This window comes from Trypanosoma cruzi, genomic scaffold (genome assembly GCF_000209065.1).
Source record: "Trypanosoma cruzi strain CL Brener 1047053516723 genomic scaffold, whole genome shotgun sequence".
In the NCBI taxonomy this organism is placed as follows: Eukaryota; Euglenozoa; class Kinetoplastea; order Trypanosomatida; family Trypanosomatidae; genus Trypanosoma; species Trypanosoma cruzi.
The window spans coordinates 112,570-135,277 of NW_001849576.1; the positions used below are offsets into that span (position 1 = coordinate 112,570).

General features: G+C 49.5%; 7 protein-coding genes and 1 pseudogene across 7 annotated transcripts, besides 29 other annotated features; all 8 read left to right on the forward strand.

The window, feature by feature from the left end:
* Positions 1–10: part of a microsatellite that runs on past the window's edge.
* Positions 1–5,703: part of a sequence feature (heterozygous, non-Esmeraldo-like haplotype) that runs on past the window's edge.
* Positions 87–1,769, forward strand: Tc00.1047053510359.120 (annotated as a pseudogene).
* Positions 1,832–1,857: a microsatellite.
* Positions 1,858–1,910: a microsatellite.
* Positions 2,023–2,054: a sequence feature (GA-rich).
* Positions 2,086–2,121: a microsatellite.
* Positions 2,165–2,193: a microsatellite.
* Positions 2,198–2,264: a microsatellite.
* Tc00.1047053510359.130 (hypothetical protein, conserved) lies at positions 2,374–4,845 on the forward strand (the record flags this gene model as incomplete). Its single annotated transcript, XM_816642.1, has 1 exon — positions 2,374–4,845. One exon carries the CDS (start codon positions 2,374–2,376, stop codon positions 4,843–4,845), a length of 2,472 nt encoding a protein of 823 aa, XP_821735.1.
* Positions 2,456–2,501: a sequence feature (AT_rich).
* Positions 4,198–4,232: a microsatellite.
* Positions 5,031–5,061: a microsatellite.
* Positions 5,099–5,135: a sequence feature (T-rich).
* On the forward strand, positions 5,187–5,708 carry Tc00.1047053510359.140 (hypothetical protein, conserved; the record flags this gene model as incomplete). Its single annotated transcript, XM_816643.1, has 1 exon — positions 5,187–5,708. One exon carries the CDS (start codon positions 5,187–5,189, stop codon positions 5,706–5,708), a length of 522 nt encoding a protein of 173 aa, XP_821736.1.
* Positions 5,704–5,909: a sequence feature (areas merged during assembly that could not be assigned to a particular haplotype. This can correspond to areas where the two haplotypes were merged or to regions with more than two copies in the genome that were merged during assembly.).
* Positions 5,710–5,745: a microsatellite.
* Positions 5,828–5,854: a microsatellite.
* Positions 5,910–22,708: part of a sequence feature (heterozygous, non-Esmeraldo-like haplotype) that runs on past the window's edge.
* Positions 6,051–12,155, forward strand: Tc00.1047053510359.150 (hypothetical protein, conserved; the record flags this gene model as incomplete). Its single annotated transcript, XM_816644.1, has 1 exon — positions 6,051–12,155. The coding sequence occupies one exon, from the start codon at positions 6,051–6,053 to the stop codon at positions 12,153–12,155; it is 6,105 nt and encodes a 2,034-aa protein (XP_821737.1).
* Positions 6,055–6,081: a microsatellite.
* Positions 6,326–6,367: a sequence feature (GA-rich).
* Positions 8,075–8,151: a microsatellite.
* Positions 12,173–12,199: a microsatellite.
* Positions 12,387–13,310, forward strand: Tc00.1047053510359.160 (hypothetical protein, conserved; the record flags this gene model as incomplete). Its single annotated transcript, XM_816645.1, has 1 exon — positions 12,387–13,310. One exon carries the CDS (start codon positions 12,387–12,389, stop codon positions 13,308–13,310), a length of 924 nt encoding a protein of 307 aa, XP_821738.1.
* Positions 12,879–12,908: a microsatellite.
* Positions 13,572–17,216, forward strand: Tc00.1047053510359.170 (AAA ATPase, putative; the record flags this gene model as incomplete). Its single annotated transcript, XM_816646.1, has 1 exon — positions 13,572–17,216. The coding sequence occupies one exon, from the start codon at positions 13,572–13,574 to the stop codon at positions 17,214–17,216; it is 3,645 nt and encodes a 1,214-aa protein (XP_821739.1).
* Positions 17,266–17,288: a microsatellite.
* Positions 17,344–17,366: a microsatellite.
* Positions 17,499–17,547: a sequence feature (T-rich).
* Positions 17,891–17,933: a sequence feature (A-rich).
* Positions 18,005–20,971, forward strand: Tc00.1047053510359.180 (hypothetical protein, conserved; the record flags this gene model as incomplete). The annotated part of the gene is made up of 1 exon (XM_816647.1): positions 18,005–20,971. The coding sequence occupies one exon, from the start codon at positions 18,005–18,007 to the stop codon at positions 20,969–20,971; it is 2,967 nt and encodes a 988-aa protein (XP_821740.1).
* Positions 20,048–20,070: a microsatellite.
* Positions 21,061–21,092: a microsatellite.
* Positions 21,158–21,192: a microsatellite.
* On the forward strand, positions 21,267–22,550 carry Tc00.1047053510359.190 (hypothetical protein, conserved; the record flags this gene model as incomplete). Its single annotated transcript, XM_816648.1, has 1 exon — positions 21,267–22,550. One exon carries the CDS (start codon positions 21,267–21,269, stop codon positions 22,548–22,550), a length of 1,284 nt encoding a protein of 427 aa, XP_821741.1.
* Positions 22,155–22,264: a microsatellite.

The following is a 22,708-nucleotide window of genomic DNA, read 5'->3' on the forward strand; positions in this document are numbered from 1 at the left end:
TTTTTTTTTTGTGTAAAAGAGAAAAAGAGTGAAATAACAACAATAATAATAAACAGGTAAAGAAAATAGGAGGCACGGCGAGGCGGAAATGTACTCTTTTGGACGTTTCTCTTTTTTAGCCATAGCCGTCCTCTCTGGAGCGTATTCCGTGTATGCCATCACAAAGTATCGTGCCGCGTGTTGCGTGTCTCGTGCTCGACTTGTCATCCCTCGCGCTGTGTCGCTATTTTATGCCTCTCTCAGAAAAAATGATTCTGCGAGGGATTTTCACCAACACCAACACCGCGACGACGATGATCACACGGCGAAGGATACCGCCAAGCCTTTGGCGGTGCAGCCAGGAGTGGCACGGGCTTCTTCCTCTGCAGGGACTTGGTCAGGTGCGACTGAAACCTCAACTCCATCCGTCTCCTGCCCTGTTGTATTCGTAGATAATACCAACTTTGAAGCAAATGTTCGTGCGGTAGTTTCGCTCTTGCTGAAAAACAATAAACAGGTGCGATTGTCTACCAAAGGCGTGCGGTGTCCGGAGTTGCTGGAGCGTGCGGCAGCGTTGATGGAGAAATATGCTGTCCCATGCCCAGAATATGATATTATTTCCCCTGGAAGGCCATTTGTTTCTGGTCTGCTTACATCCACCGCTGCAGAGACACTTCTGTGGGCACGGCGTGGGACTTTTTCCTCCTTGTTGCTAGGACAACCAATCTTGGATGCGCTGAGTGCCGATCGCTACGTTGAGGCTATGACTCTCAATTTCTCTTCAAAGGTACGTTGTCTGGTGGTGGTAGATGCGGTGGAACAGTTGGAATTACTCTGGAATGCCGCCAAGGCGTGGATTTCGGATCGTGGGTACACCCGATTGGGCTTTGACAATGCAGTGGAGTCACTGCACTTTGAATTGATGGTCCGTATTGATTTCTCGGGTGACTCTTTGAAGAAATGTTTTTGGCGCAGCGAGGAACCACAAACACTTTGTAGTCCTCGTCAAGTGACGCAATTCTGCGGCAAAGTAGGGGAATTTAATGCGAAACTATCGAAGGAGAAGTTGCCGGTTGGGGTTCAATTTGTTATTCGAGGGTTGTGGACATATGAAAATGGGCAACTGTCACAAATGGATATTGCCCCTAACGTTTTACCCAACGCCATTGGATGTACTCCAGCACGGTGGTTTTTACGGTACCCACTCTTGCAGTGGTACAAGCAGTATGTATCAAGGAATCTTCAAATGCGCTGTATGTCGATTCTTCAACGATTAGGGTACAAGAAAAAGGTGTCACCCCGAAGATCTTCTGACGAGTGGTGGAAGCAGTGTGTCACTGGTATATTCTGCACAGGATAGCACTCTTGCTGAGGTATGTATGGGTGCGGGATTGTTGTGTGGACATCAACTGGATTGCTACGTTGATTCTCCCTTTAAGCCATCATTGTATTTTGCATTGTCTGTGACACGAGTGGCACCACATCGAATAGTCATTTGCAGTGGATTTGGGCATAATCTTTCGGGTGCCATCCCAGTCTACCCACCACAGCTGCAATCCATAAACAGTCATGGTGCAGACATTGATGATGATCTTGAGGTGGGCGTGATGGTGTTAGATGGCACACCAGAGGAACGTCTTATTAGCATAGGAGATCCCATTGTATTTCGTCCCGAGTACAGCAGTGTGCTGGCTGAGCTTGTTGACTCTTTCCTTCTCATTACGGAAGAAGGTGAAGTTTCAGCAGTGATGCACACTTACAGAGGAGAAGGATGGAATATATGGGCATAATAAACTAGAAACCGCAATACATATGAAGGGATTTGTTAGCCGTAGTTAGAAACTTATCTGATTTATTATTATTATTATTATTATTATTTCTATTTATTTTGTCTATTTCTCTATCTTATTTATCTATCTATATCTATATCTGGAGTAAACTTTTCGAATTTTGTATTTGTATCCCTTTCCCCCCCTCCCTCCGCCTCTGCCTCCGCCTCTCATAAATTATTGTCTCTTCCGTATATCAATGAAGCGAGATTGAAGAGAGAGAGGGGAGAGAGGGAGGGAGAGAGATTGCATGGAGAGCATAGAAGAGATTGTCAACATATATATATATATATATAAAGATATAGATAAATATGTGTGTGTACAGTAGGGTATCGTAATAATTTCAATGGGACTGGAGAAAACAAAAGAAAAGGAAAGAAAAAAATGTATTTATTTTTCTTTCTTTTTTTTTTTTTTAATTTTTTTTTCTTTTTTTTTTTTTTTTTTTTTTTTTTTATATAATGTTTCTCTGAAGGTGATTGGGAATAGTGGTAGTTAACGCAAAAGGGTGTGGGTCTCTCTTTCTTTTTCTTTCTTTACATAAAACGGTTTCATACATCATTACATGGATGTTTTCTCTGATGTAAGTGAATTGATTTGTATTGGGATGCATGTGAAATGTACGCACAACCCTTTTGGGTGCCTTCTTTTTTTTTTTATTTTGTTTTTGCTTTATTATTATTATTATAATTTCGGACCGCTTTGCTCATTTACTTTTGCCATGGAATTTTATATATTGTGGTCAGGGGCGTGTGTAAGATTGCCGTCCACACTTCTCTTTGGGCAAGGCCAGAAGCCGACTGATCAAGAAAGGGGAAAAAAACAAAAAAAAAGCCAAAAACACACACACAGGGACACAGATACATATATATATATACATACAGTAACTTTATCACCAGAAAGGAGGGGCGGGAGGGGAAGGGGAACGTACATGGAGGAGAGGCGGCAAAAGTTTTACCCGGAAGAAGAAATTGTCGCGTTGGTGCGATCTCTCGACCGGCCGCAGGATGAGGGTCTTTTTTCAATGGACGTCTTAGTTGCGTACCCTCACCTTGAACAGGAGTACACGCGGGTATGTCCAAAGCGATGTGACCTTGCGACTGCCGCGGAGAAGGCCGCCAATGAGGCATACAGCTACGACGTGAACCTCACAGCTCTACGGGAAGACATTAAGTTGATGGTGAATAACTGTTACCGCTTTAACGGCACGAAGGGGCCTCTAGCTAATATTGCCGAGCGATTTGAGGCATTTGCGAAAGAGCAGATTGACGCGTACGTTACAAAAAAGGCCGGGGGACGCCGTCTATCGTCGTTGCGACTGTCTGCTGTCACCGCCACCGCGGCGGAGACGAGTCGTGGAAAGCGACAGCGTGTTGAGTCCAAGGACACGTCAGGCGTCCATGGCTCCCAGAAACCACAGCAGCATAGAGGTGGTGACAAGAGTCGCTCCGGTGAAATGGACGGTCCCTCTGCGACTAGCGCGGAGATGGTCAGGCTAGTGGACTCGCTGAACCGCCGCGAGGATCAGGGGGCCTTCGCGGTGGACGTGGTGGAGAAATACCCGGAGCTGAAGAAGTCATACGAGGAGGTGTGCCCGGTGAAGATGAACCTTACCATTCTCAGAGAACGTGCGGCAAGTGGGTATTATTTGGGAATTCCGCAACCAACAACAACATCAAAAAATCCGGAGCCACAGACGCAATCGAAGCGCAGGCAATTGTTGGCGAGTGATGCGTCCCCGTCGTCTGTCTTTGGCAGCACCATTGCAGAGTCGTTGGTGCTGCTGCGGAATGACGTGGAGCTGATGGTATCCAACTGCGTTCGATTTAATAGCAATGTGCAGTCGTGGGTGGAGCTTGCGAGATCTTTTCAATCTTTTGCCCACAAGAAGATTGACGACTTTGTTATTCGTCACGTCCCTGCCCTAAAAGGCACCAGGTCCGGAGTTGACGCATATGTCACGGGGGAAAAACAACAATCGCAGCAACAATTACTCTCACAGGCATCAAAATCACAGCAGTTGCATTTTACCAGCAGTCAAGATGATGAGCGAATGGTTACGAGCACACATTCTTTAGCTTCCCCTTCTTTTTCTCTTCCCTCTACAACGACTGCAACAACATATGCAATGAAGGGAAGGGCGGCCGAAGCTGCAAATCCTCCGCTACGGGCCCCGGCGGTGACAGTTGCGAATTACATCACACCAACCATTGTGCCAACCGCACTGCAGCCAGTGTTTGCAACACCAGATGCCTTACGCCGACGGCTGGTTTCGGACCATCTTCACCGCGAGACGCTTCGAGCACGTATTATTCGCCTATCCACTCGTTCTCATAATGACAAAGGGGAAAACAAAGATACTATCAAAAATGGTACTGATAATAATAAAGAGGAAGAGGAGGAGGAGGAGGAGGAGGAGGAGGAAAATTCCGTCCAGCACACGTATAACTCTGCATTTAGCTGCCGTGCCGTTCTTTGTGCGTTTGCTGGTTCCGTAAGGGAGTTTTATAGATTGAAACGGGAGTGTCAAAACTTTGTCACCCCGTTTGAGTACCCGCGGCAGGAGGAACAGCTTTATATGGACTGCATTGTTCTTATTGAGCAGCAGTTTGAGCGTCTTTTTCTCCACACACTTCTGTACGATAAGGAGAAGGCAGACTTTTATGATTGGAATGCCAAGAAGGCCGTTCGGAAGATTGTCGGAAGTGTTGAGGTTACCTCATTAAAAGAAAAGGACCATGAGGGTTTCCTTTGTGGTTTTGGGTCTTCCTGGCTTGATGATGCACACTTGTGTTATCTTGTTCGGTTTCTGCAGCACCTTCCACAACTAATGGGACTTGCCTGCGCCACAACTGTTCATTTAACAGGGACAGAATCAAAAAACGCGAGGCCGGCACTGCAGATCACGGAGGTTGCTAAGGGTGTCATAGAGAAGCTTGCCAGAATCACGGAGGAGCTGTTGACATTTATTGCACAGTATGAGCAGGAGGCAATGAATATGGAAAGTCATGCGGAAATTGGAAAAGAAATATCGTAGAAATCAACAGGGATGCCGCGATTTTTTTTTTTTTTTTTCTCTCTCTCTCTCCCTCCATATATACATACATATATACGTGTTTGTGTTTTACTATTTTAATGATGTTGATGTTTAATATGATGATGTTGATTAATATCTTCATTATTATTTTGTTTGGTGTTGCCTTTCAATGGGTGCGAGAGGTATGTCGTTGTTGTTGTTGTTGTTGTTGTTGTTTGGGTATGGAAGGGATCTGAGAATGTTGTCATGTATCTTTTTTTTTTTTTTCCTTTTTGTTGTTTTCTTTCTTTCCGCTGTTTTGACATTAAAAATGTCTTCATCATAAAGTGAAACAAATCCACATGACGACACGGATGGATTCACCGCGACAGAAGCCGTTGCCACAGCAGCCGTCAGAAGTGAACACCAACGCTGCTGCGGTGTTGTCAACGACCACAACAGAATCGTACGTCTACACCTGCCGCATGTGTCGACGCGTCTTGTTTATGCACCACGAGATTCTGCCGCACTATCCTGAGCCCGTTGGCAGCGGTAGCAAAGGTTTTAAATATCGCGGTGGGGGTCACGCCTCTTCACAGCAGCAGCAAGGGCTTCACGCAGCGCAGGAGGGTGGTGATGTCTGCACAAGCTACTTTCTCGATCCGGACATCTCCCCGTGGGTGGCGGAGGAGAGCCGTGAGGTGCATCAGGTGAGTGGCGGCCTTGACGTCATGCCGGACACCATTTACTGTCCCAACCGCAAGTGTAACGCAAAGATTGGGACACAGTCGTGGGTGGGCTCACAGTGCTCATGTGGTACGTGGGTGGCACCGGCATTTAAGATACATAGTAGGGTGGTGGACAAAATGCCCGTTGCACAGTGAAACACACAAACACACACACACACACACACACACACACGAAGAAAAATAGAAGAAGAGAGACGCATTTTTTTTTGTCTCTCAGTTGTCTGTTTGTTTATGCATAGATGATGAGGAAGCGTTCTCTCTCTCTCTCTCTCTCTCTCTCTTTGCATCTCTGTGTGTGTGTGTTTTTGTGTGTTCGTCGCTTTTTTTTAAAGGTGCGACGCATAAACGATACGAAACGGCCGGCTATGGACAACTATACCGAGTGGCAGAGGTGTAGATGTGGCAGCGACACATCTGTGGGAATCACGCACGCTGATCTCATTCTTTCAGTTGCTGTTATTTTTGTTGACTTCACTTATGGGTTGTTGTTGTTGTTGTTGTTGTTGTTTTTTGTTTTTTCCATCCTCTTCTCCCTTTCCCCTCCCTCCCTCCCGCATTCATCCACTTTTATTCCACGGACAGGTTGAGCTGACGGAAAGTCAACAACGAAGAAAAGGAAAAATGGAAGACGCCCTTCCGCAGCTCATGGGCGATGAAATTTTAGCATATGTCCGTTTTTTACTAGATTGGACCGACGCTGCACCACGCACCGCAACTGGGCAGGTGCATCACCGACTCATTACGCTCGGCACGGGGGATGAGGAAGACGAGGAGAAGAAGGAGGAGGAAGAGGAAATGTTGTCGCCGCAAACATTTAGTTATGAGAGGCTGCCTGGTTTGGTTCGGCGGATTTCGGATGGCATCGTATGGGGTCAGAGTCGCTCCGCCTGCTCGGTGGTTATACGCAACGCCATGAAGCATGTGATGTCCGACAGGTGTGCGGGAAAACCTCGCGGTCACTGTACCTCTTCCATGAGGCAAGGAACGACTGTAGAGAGGCTTCTTGCCGTTGCCCGCAGCACTCAGTACAGGGGGCCACTCGTTCTGTTGACGTTTCATCCGAATGAAGCCGTTCGTATTTGGTCACGCGAGACACTTCTGCATCTGGTGAAAATTGCGGCATCATCGTCTTCAGAGCCTTCAGCCGCTGCAATTCACGTGTGGCTTTTAGGTATGCAACTGTTGTGTGCCATTAGACATCTCACATGCGTTTCGCTGGATGTACAAGAAGAGGGCACATGTCTTCTTGTGACCGACGGTTTTTGTAGTTTGCTGGCGGTTCTTATGGCGTTAGACACGAACTTGGTGGCGCTTGAGCGTCAATTACTTCAAGGCACTTTCGCAGCGGGCGATAAACATTTGGTTCTCTTCTGCGGTGTGTCGACTGCGACAATTATTCTTCTTGGTGGCAGCATGTTGCTTTACTGGCTCCTTACCATGAAACCGGCAGACAATAATAATACAACGATGGAAGCACCCGAATCAGCAACTGGAATAAACATAAAGACGTCATCCGTAACGGAGGAGTTAGCAGGGATGCTCAATGCTAAGCTTGGCACCCACACAACGCTTCAGCCTGCTTCACTTGCCAGTGATACAAAGCGGGCTCTTGTAAAGATACTCGTGCATTGTCTCTTTGAGAGCTCCAAGCATGCCGTGACGTCATCGCGGGAAGATGAGTTGTGGTACAAAGGGCGCATGCGGAATTTATGGTGTCTGGCGTCACACATCGACCCACCATCACCGACGAATTCAACAAAGAAACAAAGCGCCGGTGGAACTCTCTCTTCTCCACCGGCGAAGTCAGCAGGTTGGATGCTGCGATTCCTGATGCGGAATGCGTCTGTACAGCTTAACATGCAGACAGCATTGCGTGGAGTGAGGGGAGAAGCACAAGACGATGTCACAATTTACACGATGGAAACGGCCGTGCATGCCCTCCGATGGCTATTGACGGCGTTGGCGGAGACGCTCCCTGAGTTGGCGACCTCCCACTACTACCATGAGTTTCTGCTGTCCATTCAAGAGGACTGTGTGAAGTTAACAATGGCCGTCGCCATGCGAACTCAACAACCGCAAGTCACTTTGATGCTTTTACGGCACCTTTTGCTTACAGATATAGTTTTATTTGGCCGCGGCGGCCAACCGCCACAACCTGGGGACTGCCTACGGAGAGCGTGGGAGACTATCCCCACGTTATTGCGACGGAGTGTTATTCGACAGGGTGGCAAGACGGCCTCTAACTCACCATGTTCGCCGTCGCTGCTCCTGCGGGTAATTGAGGTGCTTGATATCACAATGGAGCAATCGTCTGCCTGCGCCTGGCTGCACCTGAAGTCACTTAAGGATGGACCGCAGCCGCTGGCGTTGGTGCTGAGCAAGTGCATACAACGCATCACAGAAATTATGGAGGAATCTATGGAAGAAATGCGGCACCAGTGGGAAGAGGCCGTGATGATGGGAGGCAACGGTAACGTTGTTAGCGGCAGTGGTTTGAATCTTAACTATAATAATAATAGTTTTAGTAGTAACAATAATAATTATTTTTACTACCATAACAATCATGATAACACGAATACTTCCTATCAGGGAAACACTTCTTCTGCCGCCGCCTCTCGACTTCTTTCCTCGGGTTCCTCTATTCCTCGTCTAGCGCATGTGTTCATGATCTCAAAAGATCACGTGACACGTCGTCTTGGGGAGGTGCTTTCTTCACTATTTCTTCGTTCCTTCAGTTTGCTTGCGCAGGACACATTCCGCGCTGACGCGGCGAACTGGTTGCTAAAAGTGATTCTAAATGACCCTGTGCTACAGGAGAACATGTTGAAACTGCATGACGCAAAGGTGGACTCGACCGTCCGTGAAAACGGTGCGACCTGGGTGCCGGTGATGTGCAGTTGTAATTGGAGTAATTTGCCAACAGAGATTCTCACCATGTCGTGGTGGTTGTGTGCACTTGTGACGGATGTCTGCGTACTAGAAATGTCGTTGTGGGACCGACTGCTGGATCTTGTTGTCACGCAACTTCCCCCTCTCACTACAGAGAAACAAATGCTCATTTGCTCTGCAAATTCCACCACCAGTTCTGCGGTGACAGTTGCTGAAATTCCGGCTTCAGGGGATGAGGCAAACTTCTCCCAAATTCAAAATTCTCTCCGTCAATGTGCACAGCACTTGTTACTTGTGCTTGTGCAGAAGTGTTCCTTTTATTCGGCAACCGTATTTGCTCGCGCTGTCCTGCATGTGGCTGCCATGTCCTTTCCGCCAACGCGGACTCCATCGGATAAGTGTTTTAAGAGTGCTCTCTTGAAAGCTTTTTTGCGCGTTCTACCAAAGCTACCGGCGGAGGCAAAGGACATGCTGACGGAGTATGCTCCGGCCTGGTTGGCGGAGATTCTTTGTTCCGCGCAACGGAGCATTGAGGACAGCATGGCGAAACAAAATCGATCTCTCCAGCAGTACGAAGTTGAGGAGAAACAAATCATGCAGTTGGAGGAGGAGAACCGCGCACGGGCAAGGCAGGAAGAAGTGATTTGTCGCTCAAACAGGGAACGGCGTTTGAAGGAGCTGGCGGATGAGCGCGATCAGGCAACACACAACGCCCCTTGTGTTGCGCAGATGAAATCTGCGGTAAGGCGTCCGCGTGACGAGTTGGCTTCACTCATGGTTGCACAAACTGGACCATGCAGCAGAGAGGGGGGGTTGTTGCAACAGCAGCAGCAAGCCACACCACAGTTGCGATTGGAGGGAAAAGATGACGCCAGCCTATTAGTTTCCCAGCGACAAGCATCACCACCGCCTACGGCGCTCCAAAGACACTTGCAGAAACTTGGGGAAAAGCGAGTAAATGAGTTATTCCGTGTTGAAAACCTCAACAAGAATCTAGAGGCTATCCGTCGCATTGCTGGCAACACAGATTTCTTGCAGCGTCCCCCAAACACAGATGATATTATTGGATATGGACGACATTGTCTAGCCGTCGATGTACCTGTCATTCCGTATCATTTCTCCGCGACTTCAAACGCCGCTTGTGACCTTTACGTGGCGTCGTTTCTCCCTCATATTGCGCTTGAATTGCGCTACGAGTTGCATCAAAAATTTGATGAAATATTGGAGTCATGTCGCATGCGTGAGTTTGGAAAGAAGAGGCGACGTGACCATCCGACGACACTGTCGGCAATGCGGGCACGTGCGGTGGATTCCACCATTAATTGCCTTCCTGCTCCCTCGTTGTGGACCACCGAAAACGGGTTGTCCGTGGTGTGCACCGGTGATGTCACGCTTAACCCGCTGGATCCCACCTGTATGCAGTTTAGTGTGGTGTTGCAATCTACACCTAGTATGACAACGGTAGCATCTTTGAGTGCGGGCCTTTCAGAAGGCGATGTCGCAGTTCTTCTGTTGCCCCTTCGTCACATCTTTACCTCATTGCCGCGCCTGTTTCATGATAACGCCTGCAGCATACCGGAGGCCTGGCGAGTGCTTGGATGTGTTCCAAAGATATGTCTTGTGAGTTCGCTGCAACCAGGAGCTCGCACAGCATTGCTCACGGCATTCACTTCTGCGACAAAGACGGCATCGTCCTTTTCTTCTTCTTCTTCTGCTGTCGCCGCTTCCCTTGGTGTTGGTGGTGAAAATGAGGTTGGCACCATTTCGTTGAATTTCTCGCATGTAATACGAGCATTTGCTTCTTCACAGACGCATTTTTATATCAAACGACTCTCTTCAATTGGTCCATCACTCGCCACTGTGAATGCGCTCCATGACATTCAACGGAAGATGTTTGCTAGCACACTGCTGGAGCCACATCGGGAAGCTAAAATTAGTCGTATGTATTATCATGCTATTGAGAGGGAAATTGTGTTGAGCGAGCGCTGGGAGAAAGTTTCTCTTGCTCTTGTTCTGCAACATTGCCTTAATGAGTGGCAGAAGCGAGCCATTATGGCAGTTCTTTTCGCATTTGCACCAGGATGGGAAGCAACTGCGCTTGGGAAGCCGCTCCCACTCTCACTTCTTCCGAGGCCGCCGGATCTCTTTATTATTGAAGGACCGCCAGGGACGGGCAAAACCCAAACGATTGCGGCTCTTACACTTAACTTGTTGCATTACTTGCCTAGGACTGCTCGTCGGGTATTGGTGTGCGCCCCGTCGAACTGCGCTGTAGACGAGTTGTTGTTGCGGTTGCGGGGTACTGCTAAGCGTGTCCCCCAACTTGGGGATTTGCAGCTTCTTCGCGTGGGTGTACGAGACAGTGTTGACCGTGAGGTGCTGGAATCCTTGCCGCCTCTCTTTTTTGACGACTGTGTGAAGGCTTTAGTGGATGTCTCCAACACGTCGCACAGCATAAGTGCAGGACGGATGATGCGTAATGGAAGTGGGGATGTGCTGAAGAATAGCAATCGACAAAATATACGTGATCATGTACTGTTTGGGGCCCATGTGGTTTGCTCCACGTTGGGGTCTTTGAGTCAGCTGCAAAGGGCGGATTTTCTTTTTGATGTGGTGATTGTGGACGAGGCCTCTCAGGGCACGGAACCCGATGTTCTACAGGCGTTAATGCTTGCGAAGAAACGGGCAGTTCTCGTTGGCGACTTCAGACAACTGCAGCCTACGGTTCTTTGTCAAGTCGCCGCTGCGCGTGGGCTAAAGCGTAGCTTGCTGCAACGCCTATTGCACCAGGGTCACCGCTCGTACTTTTTGCGTGAGCAGTACCGTATGCACCCTGACATTTGTGCATTCCCGAATCGCTACTTCTATGGCAAGAGGCTTCTCACACATGCGAGTGTCATGGCGCGGCAGCGCGATGGATCTTCTCAGGCATTACCCCTACCAACAGACATGGGGAGGGTGCCGCGATTTGTGTTTGTGGATGTACAGGATGGACTCATGGAGTGGGGTAGAGGACGCTCGCTGATGAACAGGCAGGAGGCGGAGGCGGTTGTGTTGCAGATGCGTCGCTTCCGTGCGATGCTGCAGCTCACCCCGGAAGAGTTTGCTCGCCGTACTGGAATAATTACATTTTATCAGGCACAGAAAGAGGCGATTTTGCAGTTGCTGCTTCAAGAGGAGCGTCGCAGCGAGCTGCAGGTTTCTACAGTGGATAGTTTTCAGGGGAAGGAAAAGGACATTATCTTCATCAGCTGCGTCCGTGCCCTGCATCCCGCGTCCCGTTTGGATGGCACGGCGGCACTGGGATTTTTGGAGGATTGGCACCGCATCAACGTCTCCCTCACTCGTGCCAAGGAGTTCTGCGTGTTGTTTGGGCATAAAAAGACATTTCGTGCCGCGGCCGCGTTCAAGAGGCAACAACGGGGAGTAGAGGAACACTCGTCTTGCAAATTTGAAATCATGGTTGATGACGACAAGGATGAGGATGAAGACGTTGTTCATGAAGTAACCCCGCCACCGCCAAAGTCTGATGAAGATCCCTTTGTTCTGGACGAACTAGTGCAATATGTAGTGGAAGCGTCGCATAAGACACCGCTTGACAAGGGCGCGTCCGCAGCAATCTTTAAGAACCATAAAAACCTGCATGTTCTGAGGGAGCTTCTCGCGCGGTCTAATGAGGATCAAGAACTATAGAGCACACACATACACACAAAAAAAAGAGAAAAGAAAAAAAAAAAGGCAAACGGATTATAAGAAGCAGCGAGTTCTGGAGGCGAAAAGGAGGAGGAGGACTTTGTGATTTTCACTGGGTGAATATGGAGTAGACGCAACATGTTTTGGTTTTCCTTTCATTATATGTATTGGGTGCGTGCCTTTTGATTCTCACCATGTAGCTGCTGGACTCAAGTTGCAGTGCTTAGGGGGATGGAGGTGGAGATGGAAGAGGAAAATTGTTGTTTCTGCGTGTATATAAATATATCCTTTTATTTCGCCCTTTCTTCTCTTATCTGCGTGTCTATTTGTTTGTGTGCTTGCACAAAGTCGATGTCAGCCGCGAAGCAACCGCAGCGAGTGCAGCTTGTGGTACGTGGGCGGCGGTTTGAATCCAACGTGGAGATTCTTTCGGCGTACTGCTTCCTGTTCCGCAGCTTCTTCCATGAGGCATTTGCAAAGATAACAACTTCCAACGGCGTCAAGGGGGAGAAAGATGACTGGTGGGTATGTTACGAAGTCGCCAGACGCACACTTGAAGTGTGCCTTCAGCGGCCTGTCCATGATGATTTGTTGGTCGACGTTACATCTATCGAGTTGGACCGGGAGGCATCCATATGGAGGTTTGTCTACACCGCCGAGACATTGGCGCCGGAGGATGTGGGTGTTATTTTTGTGTACATTCGAAAACTATTTTGTTGGAGCCAACAACAAAAACAAAAACAAATACAAGAAGGGCAAACAGAGTGGCAACAAGAGCCACAGCTGCCTATTCGTTGGGTGGAGATGCCGTATGACACGCAACTCGCGATGGCGCGAGTGGTCTGCACCTTTGGTGTAGAGCCGCTTGTTGGACGCTTTGATCGTCCTACCGCCTCGCTCAATAATCATGGGAAGAGCACTGAAGCGGGTCCCGTTTCATTGCGGGAGAAGGCTGAGGTGTATGCTCGGCAACATCTTCAGCAGGAGCGGTCTGTGGCATGTGGAACCACACAGGAGAAATCAACAGAAGAAACACTGGAAAGAGGGAAAGATCGTTTCCATTACGCCATTGCGGATGAGGATTTGGTGTTGGAGACAAAGGCGTGTTCGAGGTGTGGGATAACTGGACATGCTGATGTTGACTGTCCTCACTGATAAATGCCATCTTCATTGGGAGTTGGACTCGAATTTGTTTTGTCATCATTCTTCCCTTTTATTTCCCTTCTCTGTGTGCGTCATATATATACTTTCCTTTAGGTTCCAATACGAGATTTTCTCCCTATTTCTTTGCTTTTTTTTGTTGCCGTGCAAGGAAGGAAAAAGCCCTATAGGGGACGGAGGTCGTTTACTGCCAGTGAGTGCCTTTCTGCGTGTGTCTGTTTGTGTCTGTGTCTGTTTGAGCGACGGCTGATAAGTATGGCGAAGAGACAGCGCAGACAACGCAGTCCGGACGCCAATTTGGCCAGCGAGGCTGCCACGGTCGCCGCCGGAAACAAGAGTCAGTTTGGGGAGGAAGAAAAGAAGAAGATGGCGATGAATAAACAGCTTGACCTCTTTGCCCCGATTCTGCAGCACTACATCTCGCTCTTGGCGCCCACGTTGACCGTTGGTCCGGGCGTGGGTAGTGATGATGGGGCTCAGGTCACGAATGACGTGAAGCCGGCCAGCCGTCCCGTGCTTAACGGGAATGGAACAGGGGATGTCGCTTCACAAGAGCAGCAGCAACCGGAGCAGAATTCCAGTGAATTCTTACTGCCCCAACGTTATGAGGTGTTAAATTCCTTTGTTTTTCCTTCCACAGTCAACGGCTACCTTTCTCGTGTGTCATTGCTCCCGGAAGATGATACTTCTGGCAGTGAGATGAAGCGGCACCGTGTTGAGTCGTTTCCGCATCAAAAGGAGAGAGAAGAGAAGTTGCTGGAGAGCATCCGTCGCATCGCAGATGCACGACTCCCGCCGTTTGCGGATGACAGTGAATTCATTGCAGCACACGAGTCTCGGTATGTTTGGAATGAATGGGTCGCCCTTACCTCTGTTTTTGCCAATGCCAACACGCAACTGCTTCGCATGGTGACGATGGCGAAGTTGGACCTTTTTCAGCAGTGTCGCCCCTGTCAAAAGGTGGCGATTGACATGTACACATCTCACATCACCACAAGACTGCAGAAGATGCGATTACCACCCCGTGTCGTTCGTGTGGCGCAAAAGTTGCAGCTTCAGCCCCGCGAAATGGAGACGTTGACTTATGTGCTTGTATGCCATTGTGGTTCCGTGTGGCCGCTGAATTGCGGCGGTAATGGCTCTCTGACACCTGCCGCCCTTGCGCTTCACAACAACCTGAATTCGTTTCAGTTGATGCATTTTCTTGCAGATTACCGCGAGCACATAAAACAGGGAATGCTGACATCGGATATTAAGCTCAAGAGCAGCTTTATGGACTGCAGGCTGGCGATGCCGCAGGAGGTCATCGCAGCACTATCAGGGGACAGTCTGTCGGAGGAGCAGTTGATACGGCTGGAGAAGACGGCATTGGCGGAAATTCTCGTGGAGGAGCGTGAAGATACAAACATTGCAGCAGCGGCGGGAACGTCAGGTGAAAAGGCGATGGATAAAACCGAGACAACGCATCAGCCAAACAACGAGGACGCCGAGGAGGAGATGTCAAACTGCACCAGCGGTGGCAGCACGCCCAATCTGGAGGCACTTGTCGTTGACCCGAACATCCTGCAAATCGGCGAAGAGGGCAACATTGAGACGGCGGTGACGGAGCGACTGCAGAAGTTGCTTTCGAACCTTCAGCAACCGCAGCAAGGTGGTGGTACTACTGGACGCAATGGCAGTGTCGCGTCGTCCACCTCTTGTGTTGTGACAGGGTCCACTCTCCATGTGCCGTATGCAAGCGACATTGATTACATGGACGAGTCATTTAAATTGATTGCAAATGTTGTGCGGCTTCGAGGAGCGGAAAGTGAAATAAAGGATGAGGATGAGGCGATTTTTACACCAAAGACAAAGATGGAAGCAATGATTCGAGAACTTCGAGGTAAAGTGCGCGTTGCTACGGCTATTCATCGTTCCCGCACCGAAGCAACAATAAAAGCTGGAAAATTTCTTCCGCGTATTGAAGCACTCTCACAGCGTCTACAACTTTCCGATCTTGAAAAGCGCATTATGTTGTTACTCATTGGAAATGTCGTTTCAAATGACATACTTATTGCCATTAATGGCCGTTATGTCATGCGGGAGGGACAACGAGTGCTGACTGTTGGCTACATTCTCTTTGTCCTTTGTGATAATTTAAAGGAGCGTGTGGCAGCCCGCAGGTCTTTTTATCAGTCTGGCCCGCTTATCTCGAACAGTGTGCTTTCCCTCTCGCTGGACGGTGGTGGCCGCACCTGCTTTAACACAGACCTCATGGACTACGTTGTTGACATTGATCGCAAGATTGTGGATTATCTCATGGGTACGGAGACGGAGACGGCGGAAATGGTGCCCGGATCACGTCTTTACATGCCGGTTGTACCAATGGAAAAGGTTGTGCTGCCAAAGAATACCACGGATATGGTTGTTACTACGATTCAGCATTATACGTTATTTGAGCAATGCAAGCGGAGTTGTGGTTTCCATGAAGGACTGGGCACGAGCACAGGCGGGCTGGTCTTCCTCTTCTACGGGCCAAGTGGTACAGGCAAGACCATGCTGGCTAATGCAGTCGCCCATGAACTTCACAAGCGTATTCTTCTTGTCAGCTTACTGCAGTTTAAGAACGACACTAAGGCTCCAGAGATGTTGCGTTTTATCTTCCGTGAAGCGAAGTTAAACGATGCGATAGTGTTCTTTGACGAGTGTGAATCCATCTTTGAGTCCCGTGAGACCAACCCGCTTGTCACTTCCATTCTCGCCGAGTTTGAGAAATACGATGGCCTGATTGTGCTTGCGACAAACAAGGCACAATTGATTGACGAGGCCATGAATCGCCGCATCTCCCTCATGGTGGAGTTTCGCCTTCCTGATCAACAGATGCGGGAAAAAATCTGGCGTGCCCACCTCCCAAGTAACCTTACACTGCACGAAGATGTCTCTATCGCCACATTGGCACTCAACTATGAACTCTCGGGTGGTCTTATCCGCAACGCGACACTCGCTGCTCTTAACAGGGCGGTGGCGCGAGAGAAGACATCAACACCAACGTTATGCATGCGGGACTTTGAGGAGGGCGCACGACTGCAGTTACGCGGCTTTTTTCTTGCGGCAGAGAAACCGCCTGGCGCTTCCACGGAGTCGTATATCACTCCAAAGAGGTCGCTTGCCGATCTTGTGGTGGAGCGGCAAACGCAAAAACAACTCGATGCCGTGGCCCGGCTTTCGAAGGGCCGCAGCACACTCTTTTCACAGTGGGGATTTAACGAGGACGATTGTGTAGATCAAGGGGCACTGTATCTTTTCCACGGTCCTAGTGGAACGGGGAAGAGTCTGGCAGTGGAAGGAATTGCGTATGAGTGTGCCGCAACGATACGCCTTTGTAATGTGGCAGAACTGTTGCTTGTTGGGGCTCTGAAGGTGCATGAAGTGTTTGATGAGGGCCGTAAACTTGGCGCCATTATTGTTTTTGACGAGGCGCAAGTGTTGTTTAATCACTCTGAACAGAGTCTACATGTGGCGAAGCTTATCTACTATCATGCCGTGCGCTATCCACGTCCCGTTATTTTTATTGCAACAACAGGAACCCCAGAAGCATCAAGCATCGATGTGCGTGCGACACCCTTAATCTTTCAGCAGGAAATTCTTTTTCGTCTGCCAACGCAGCAGCTCCGACGAGAACTCTGGCGGCGAGCGCTGCCGGAGAGGATGCCTGTTGCCGACGATATTGATCTTGACGTGCTCAGCGAGACGCCTGTATCGGCGAAGACAATCCACTCGGCGGCATTTAACGCCTGCTGCAGTGTGGCCATGCTGAACAGCGAGGAGCGTCGACTGACGATGCAGATGCTCCGTGATGAGCTTGAGAACTTGCGGCTAAAGGAAAAGCACTGCCAGCCCCATAGTGTTATGTTTGCGTAATTTACAGTAAACAGAAAAGAAAAGGACGAGAACTAAAAGAGGAAGAAGAGGTGGTGGTGGTGGTGGTGGTGGGATCGCTAACACAGCGATGGGCACTGCAGGTGAAATTACGGGGGAAGATAACGACAGAGAGAGAGAGAGAGAGAAAGAACAACAATAAAAAAAACATATAGAAAGAAGGAAAGAAGGAGCGGTGGAGTGAATTTGGGTGAGAGGGGCGGTTGAGTTCCTTCTCCCCACACAAACACACATAAGCAAAACAAAAAAAAACAAAATACAAAATTTTATTTTCCTTCCTTTTTTCCCCTCCTTTTTTTTTTTTTTTTTTTTTACTAATGTGTTAATGGTTCTAATCCAATATCGCGACTCTCCGTCGTGTTCCCAATCACCATCGCTGTTGCTGGTGCTGCCGTGTTATTACCATTTGTGGTGAGGGCAAAACTGTACTTTTTCTTTTTCCTTTTCCTCCCCCTGCCTGCCTGGAGCTCTCTTCAGTTGGAGAGATAGCGTACGAGAAGGAACGGCGGTCATTACACGGAGTGAAATATCAGGCATTTGTCTCACATCACAGAAGACGGTGTGAAAACGAAGAAGAGTGGGTGAGTGGGGGAAGAGATTAGACATTGCCGAACGAAAGAGAAACAAGCCAACAAGGAAAAGCGGGTGTTGACTGGAAAAAAAAAGAAAAAAAAAGACAAAAAAGAAGTAAAAGGAAAAGGGAGTAATTTCCTTTTGTGCCCGTGTATTTCCATATGCATAGAGGGAGGGAGGGAAAGAGTTCTGCCTGAATGGTTTCAAGGGATAGCGATTGTTTGGATTCTGTTAAATGCCTTCTTTTGCAGGGACCGTGGGCGAGTCTAGACCGAGCGAGTGATGTCATCTGCTCCCTTTTGGATGACTCATTGAAGATATGTTGTTGTGAGGATGACATGCGTCACAATCCTGTTGTAAACGCAGAGAACAACACCGAGAAGACTGGGCTGTTTTTTGCTTTTGTCAAGTACTTTGCTACGGAACTCACTCTCAGGCGCATTGGATGTGTCCAGGGAACTTTTAAAAGGAACGAGAGCACTACCGTTCACGGTTCTGTCCTTAAAGAAACTCGAGTCGGAACCCAAGAGCCACACAATGCAGCGACGTATTTGGTACACCTGCAGCCTTCTGTTTCATTTCCATCCGTTCAAGAGCTTTTGCGGCAGCCGTCCCTTGTGGCAGCTATCGAACTTCTCGCGGAAGCCGTTTGGAAAATTCAAACGCTGCTGCATTGTGGTGTCAGTGATGTGGAAGTCTTTCATGTGGGGCGGTGCCCACTTTGCTACGCAGCAAGCATTGATCATGTCCCGGGTACCGACGCCATGTGGTCCCTTTTGGAGTTTTACGCCACCTATCGCATTGCCCGGGAACTACCTTTGGAGTGTGATGGAAAGAAGAATGCCAATTTGAACGCTACTCATTCAACAAACGAAAGCCATGATGATGCGATTGTCGCCGATGTCGATACACAACGACTTTTATGGACACACGCCATTGCTGTGTGTCGCAATGCTATTTGGAATGGAGCGGTGCAAACGTTGCGCCTCTCTGTAGAACAGTGGTTATATGCTGGGACGCATCCGACGCTGTTTGCGGTGACGACTCCTTCGCAGGGGGGCGCATCAGCCGTGCAGGTGGGCGGAGACGTTTTTAGTCTTTGGGCCTTTTTGCTGATTCAGTGTTGTCTTCTTGTTCAGGAGGAAGTGGCGTTTGAAATGGACACCGCCAACACAACAAATAAAACAACTCCTGTGAACAAAAAGCAGATGAACAATATGCGTAGGACACCAGAGGAAGCTTCTTGTAAAGATGCGGATGACGATGGTGTTTTTTCCCAACTGTCATCCTTAACACCACAGGACCGCGGGGACGTGGGTCTTCATGGCTCGCTCTTGGCCCTGTATGAAATGTCGCATGGAGCAGGTATCACTGCTGCCTTTGTAGCGCTCACAACGACGGCGCCGTATGATGCGACAGGTGGTTTAACGCTACTGTATTGGGTGTGTGCGAGGGGCCACGAGTTTTGTGTGCGGCTGCTTCTTACGGCATGGGTGGCGGTGCATCGCGATGCCCGGTTGCCATCAAATGTAACACGCACAGAAACATACGAAGAGAAACGCGTGCGTATTGGCTTTGCGAGGATGCAGGGTTCGGATTTGGTAACAGACGAGAAGGTGGTGCCAAGAAGGACCGCGAAGGCCATTCGCTGCACTGCGTTGCAGTTTGACGAAGGCATTTTGCCGTGCGCCATCCTGGGCGGGAGTATTTCCATTCTTCGCCAGCTGTTCCTATGTGGGGCCTCGCGCCATCAGTGGGATGGCGGGGACACAAAGAACGAAGAGATGTCGGCATTACTGCGTGACCCGGGATTCGTGCTGGATAAGGCGGTTGGCTCACTTCACGAACGCGTTTGTGATGCTTTGTGTGCTACCGCGGCCGCCGACGCCCTCGCCAACGCCGCATGGAAACTTTGGAAGGAAAAGGTGCGAAAATTAACCGCCGGCGAAGCAGGGGAGGCATTGTACAAGCGGTCACACGACGGCGTTATGCGCACAGCTCTTGCAGCGCTTGAGTTTGACCCCCACAACCCTCTTGCCCGCACCACGCTGCGGGACCTGCTTGCACGCAAGGTTATTGATTCCCGCACGGTGGAAAGCCTGACGGGAGAAGCCGCTTTGCATCAGAAACGTTACTATCAGACAGCGCGTCGGATGTGCGAGCAGCTTTTTACGACTGACACGGAGCTCGAACGGGAGATACGCTCCCTTCTGCAGTCCATAAAAATTGTATCCGGGCCCTCATCATCATCATTATCATCATCTTCTTTGAGAGGAACCGCAATAGCGCCCGTAGAGTCTGACAACATTTTTTTATTTCGGAATAATTTTGAGGGCGGAGACGTTAGTGGAGGTGGCGGGTCGTCGGCCACAATTGCCATTGATGAGAAACAGAGGCCAGTGTATGCACTTGTGAACCTTACCGACCCCGCGGCGTCGTCGAAGTCCAAAACGACTGCGATGATGCATCCACTGTGGGTGCGGCTCCCGCAAGGTGTGGACGTGCAGCGAAGCCTCGAAATTGCCGGCGGTCTTTATGGCGTTGTGGAGAGTGCCTTGCCCCTTGTCGCACCCGTAGAGCGCGGCGATCTTGTTATATTTGAGCTGCGCCAAGAATTCTTTCGTTTCGACGTGACGCGAATTGTGCGTCCGCAGGATGGTGTGGTGGTGGAGGTTCCATGCGTGCTGGAAGGGGACGGCGAGGAGGTGAAAACATCCGTCCTGCGCTGCGCCCTGGTGCCACCGCCTGTGCACGAGTTGGACGACGACCGCGTCAAGGGCGATCCTCTGCAGTGGCTTGAGACAACATCGACGCAGGCAGGTGACGCAGTGGAGCAGATTCTCAACAGTCGGCAGCACCTTCAGCGGTGGCTGCATATCGCCCATCGATGCCATCGCACGTTGTGGTTTCGAGAAGTCTGTGTCACACCGAGCGCAGCATGCGTCTGGCATCTTTTTAAAGCCTCCAATGGGGTTCATGCACGTTCTGCTTTTGCTGTGGCGGCATTTTCCTTTGTGTGTGGCGTGGAGTCTGAAGAAGCGGATGATCCGTTTGGAATTACGTCAGAAACTATCTTTTTATTGCGACCGCAAGAAAAAAGTGCTGTTAAAAGTAACGTTGCGTTCCGTGTGGCAGGCGTCTTTCCCACCTGGGGATGGAGGTGAAGGTTCCTCCTTTTCATTGTTGTTCCTGCTGATTGGTTGTGCTGGTGGCGCTGGAGTTATCGTGAGAGCGTTGTGAGAAGCGATGCTCATTTCTTTTTTTTTCTTTTTTCTTTTTTTTTTTCCTCCCCCGTACGCTCGACCTATACATGTATGGAGATAATTTTTTGCATGTGGAGAGGGAGTTTCATATATATATATATGTATATATGTATGTATATATAATGGGTAATGGTATGCGGCTGTACATACTTTTTGCTCTTTTCCCTGTATTCTCTTTTTTTTTATTTGTCAGCGAATGCCTCTTGAGGGTCAGGAAGGGACGACGCGTCGTTTTCTGCAACACTTTTTTTCCATTTTGGATGCACGTGAACAGCAGTCGGCATCGTTAGCGCGGGGTGAGAGGGAAGAGTTGTCTTCCCTGCTCCAATTGGGGCAACGCACAGCCATTGGGAATTTGTTTCCAGAGTGGGTGCGTCTGCTTCTCACACAGTCACCGGACCAAAGTAAAGGCGGTGTTCATGTTGACAAGGGTCGTCGTGGGGGTGGTGCAAGCGCTGGGACGACTTCTTATTATCTTGAGAGCAACATGGCGGAACGGTGGTTTGCGTTTCCGCACCTTGCGCTTCTTTCCTCAGTGTGGGCGACGCAACGTGTTCCTCCTCCGCTTAGAGCGACCCGCCATCGCCTGCTGCACCACCTGCAACAACGGTATGAAAGAAGCACGAATGAGGGAGAGAAATGCGGCGTCTTTGCGAATGACTTTATGCGTTCCATATCACAGCACAGCAACTCGGATGGACGCAGCGTGGAGTATTCGTCGTTCATGAACGCCGTACAATCCCTCTTCCAGCACCACCAGTCTAGCCAATGCCACCAACATCCACCTGTTGCATTGGTAGCGGCGGCGCTATTCAGTGAATGGTGTGCCGTTGCCGAAGGCGGTGACTCATCCTTTGCCTCCACGCATGTGCTGCTCAAAGTCATTGCGGATGACATTGCTGCTTATAATGCTACGATTAACGGCCCCGCGCGTGAACCGGATGGAGGCGTAAACACTTTTGTTGTTGTGGGCACGCTTGCTGGTTTGGCCTGCGCATACCCCATGACTACCGCAACACGAGCCGGTTTGGACAAGGGGTTTTCCGTACAACAGGGACGCAAGAGAAGGCGAGTTGGCGATTCGGATGACGAATACGATGATGATGATGATGACGAGGAGGAGGAGGAGTATGAAGAGGAGGAATACGGAAGTGACGACAATGTGGATGGCGACTATGGCGCGGATGACGAGGAGTTGAACAAAAGTAGTACCAAGACGGATAGTTACGGCGATTTGTGGAGGTCGCAGCGCCGCCAGCTGAACTCTTACATTAGACGGAACACCACTGCCTTCCGTGTCCCATTAGCCTCGGTCTTGCTGAACATTTTTCATGTTAGGCACGACGGCACAGGGGACGCCATGATGGAGTGTCATGTCACTCCCGCCCACCCCAGTGAGGTCCACTGTCGTCGCGGTGAGCTTCGCTGGTTCATCGTGGGCGAATCGAAGCGTCACCACAATATGTTGGAGTCAAAATGATTGTTGAAAGAACGATTTAAAAAAAAAAAAACGTAATCTTCTGAGGGAAAGAGAGGGGTTTATAGATGTATGTATGTGTATGTGTTCCATTGGGACTCCGGTTGGATTGCCGCCACTTCTTTCCTTTTTTACTTTTTTATTTATTTATTCTTCCTTGA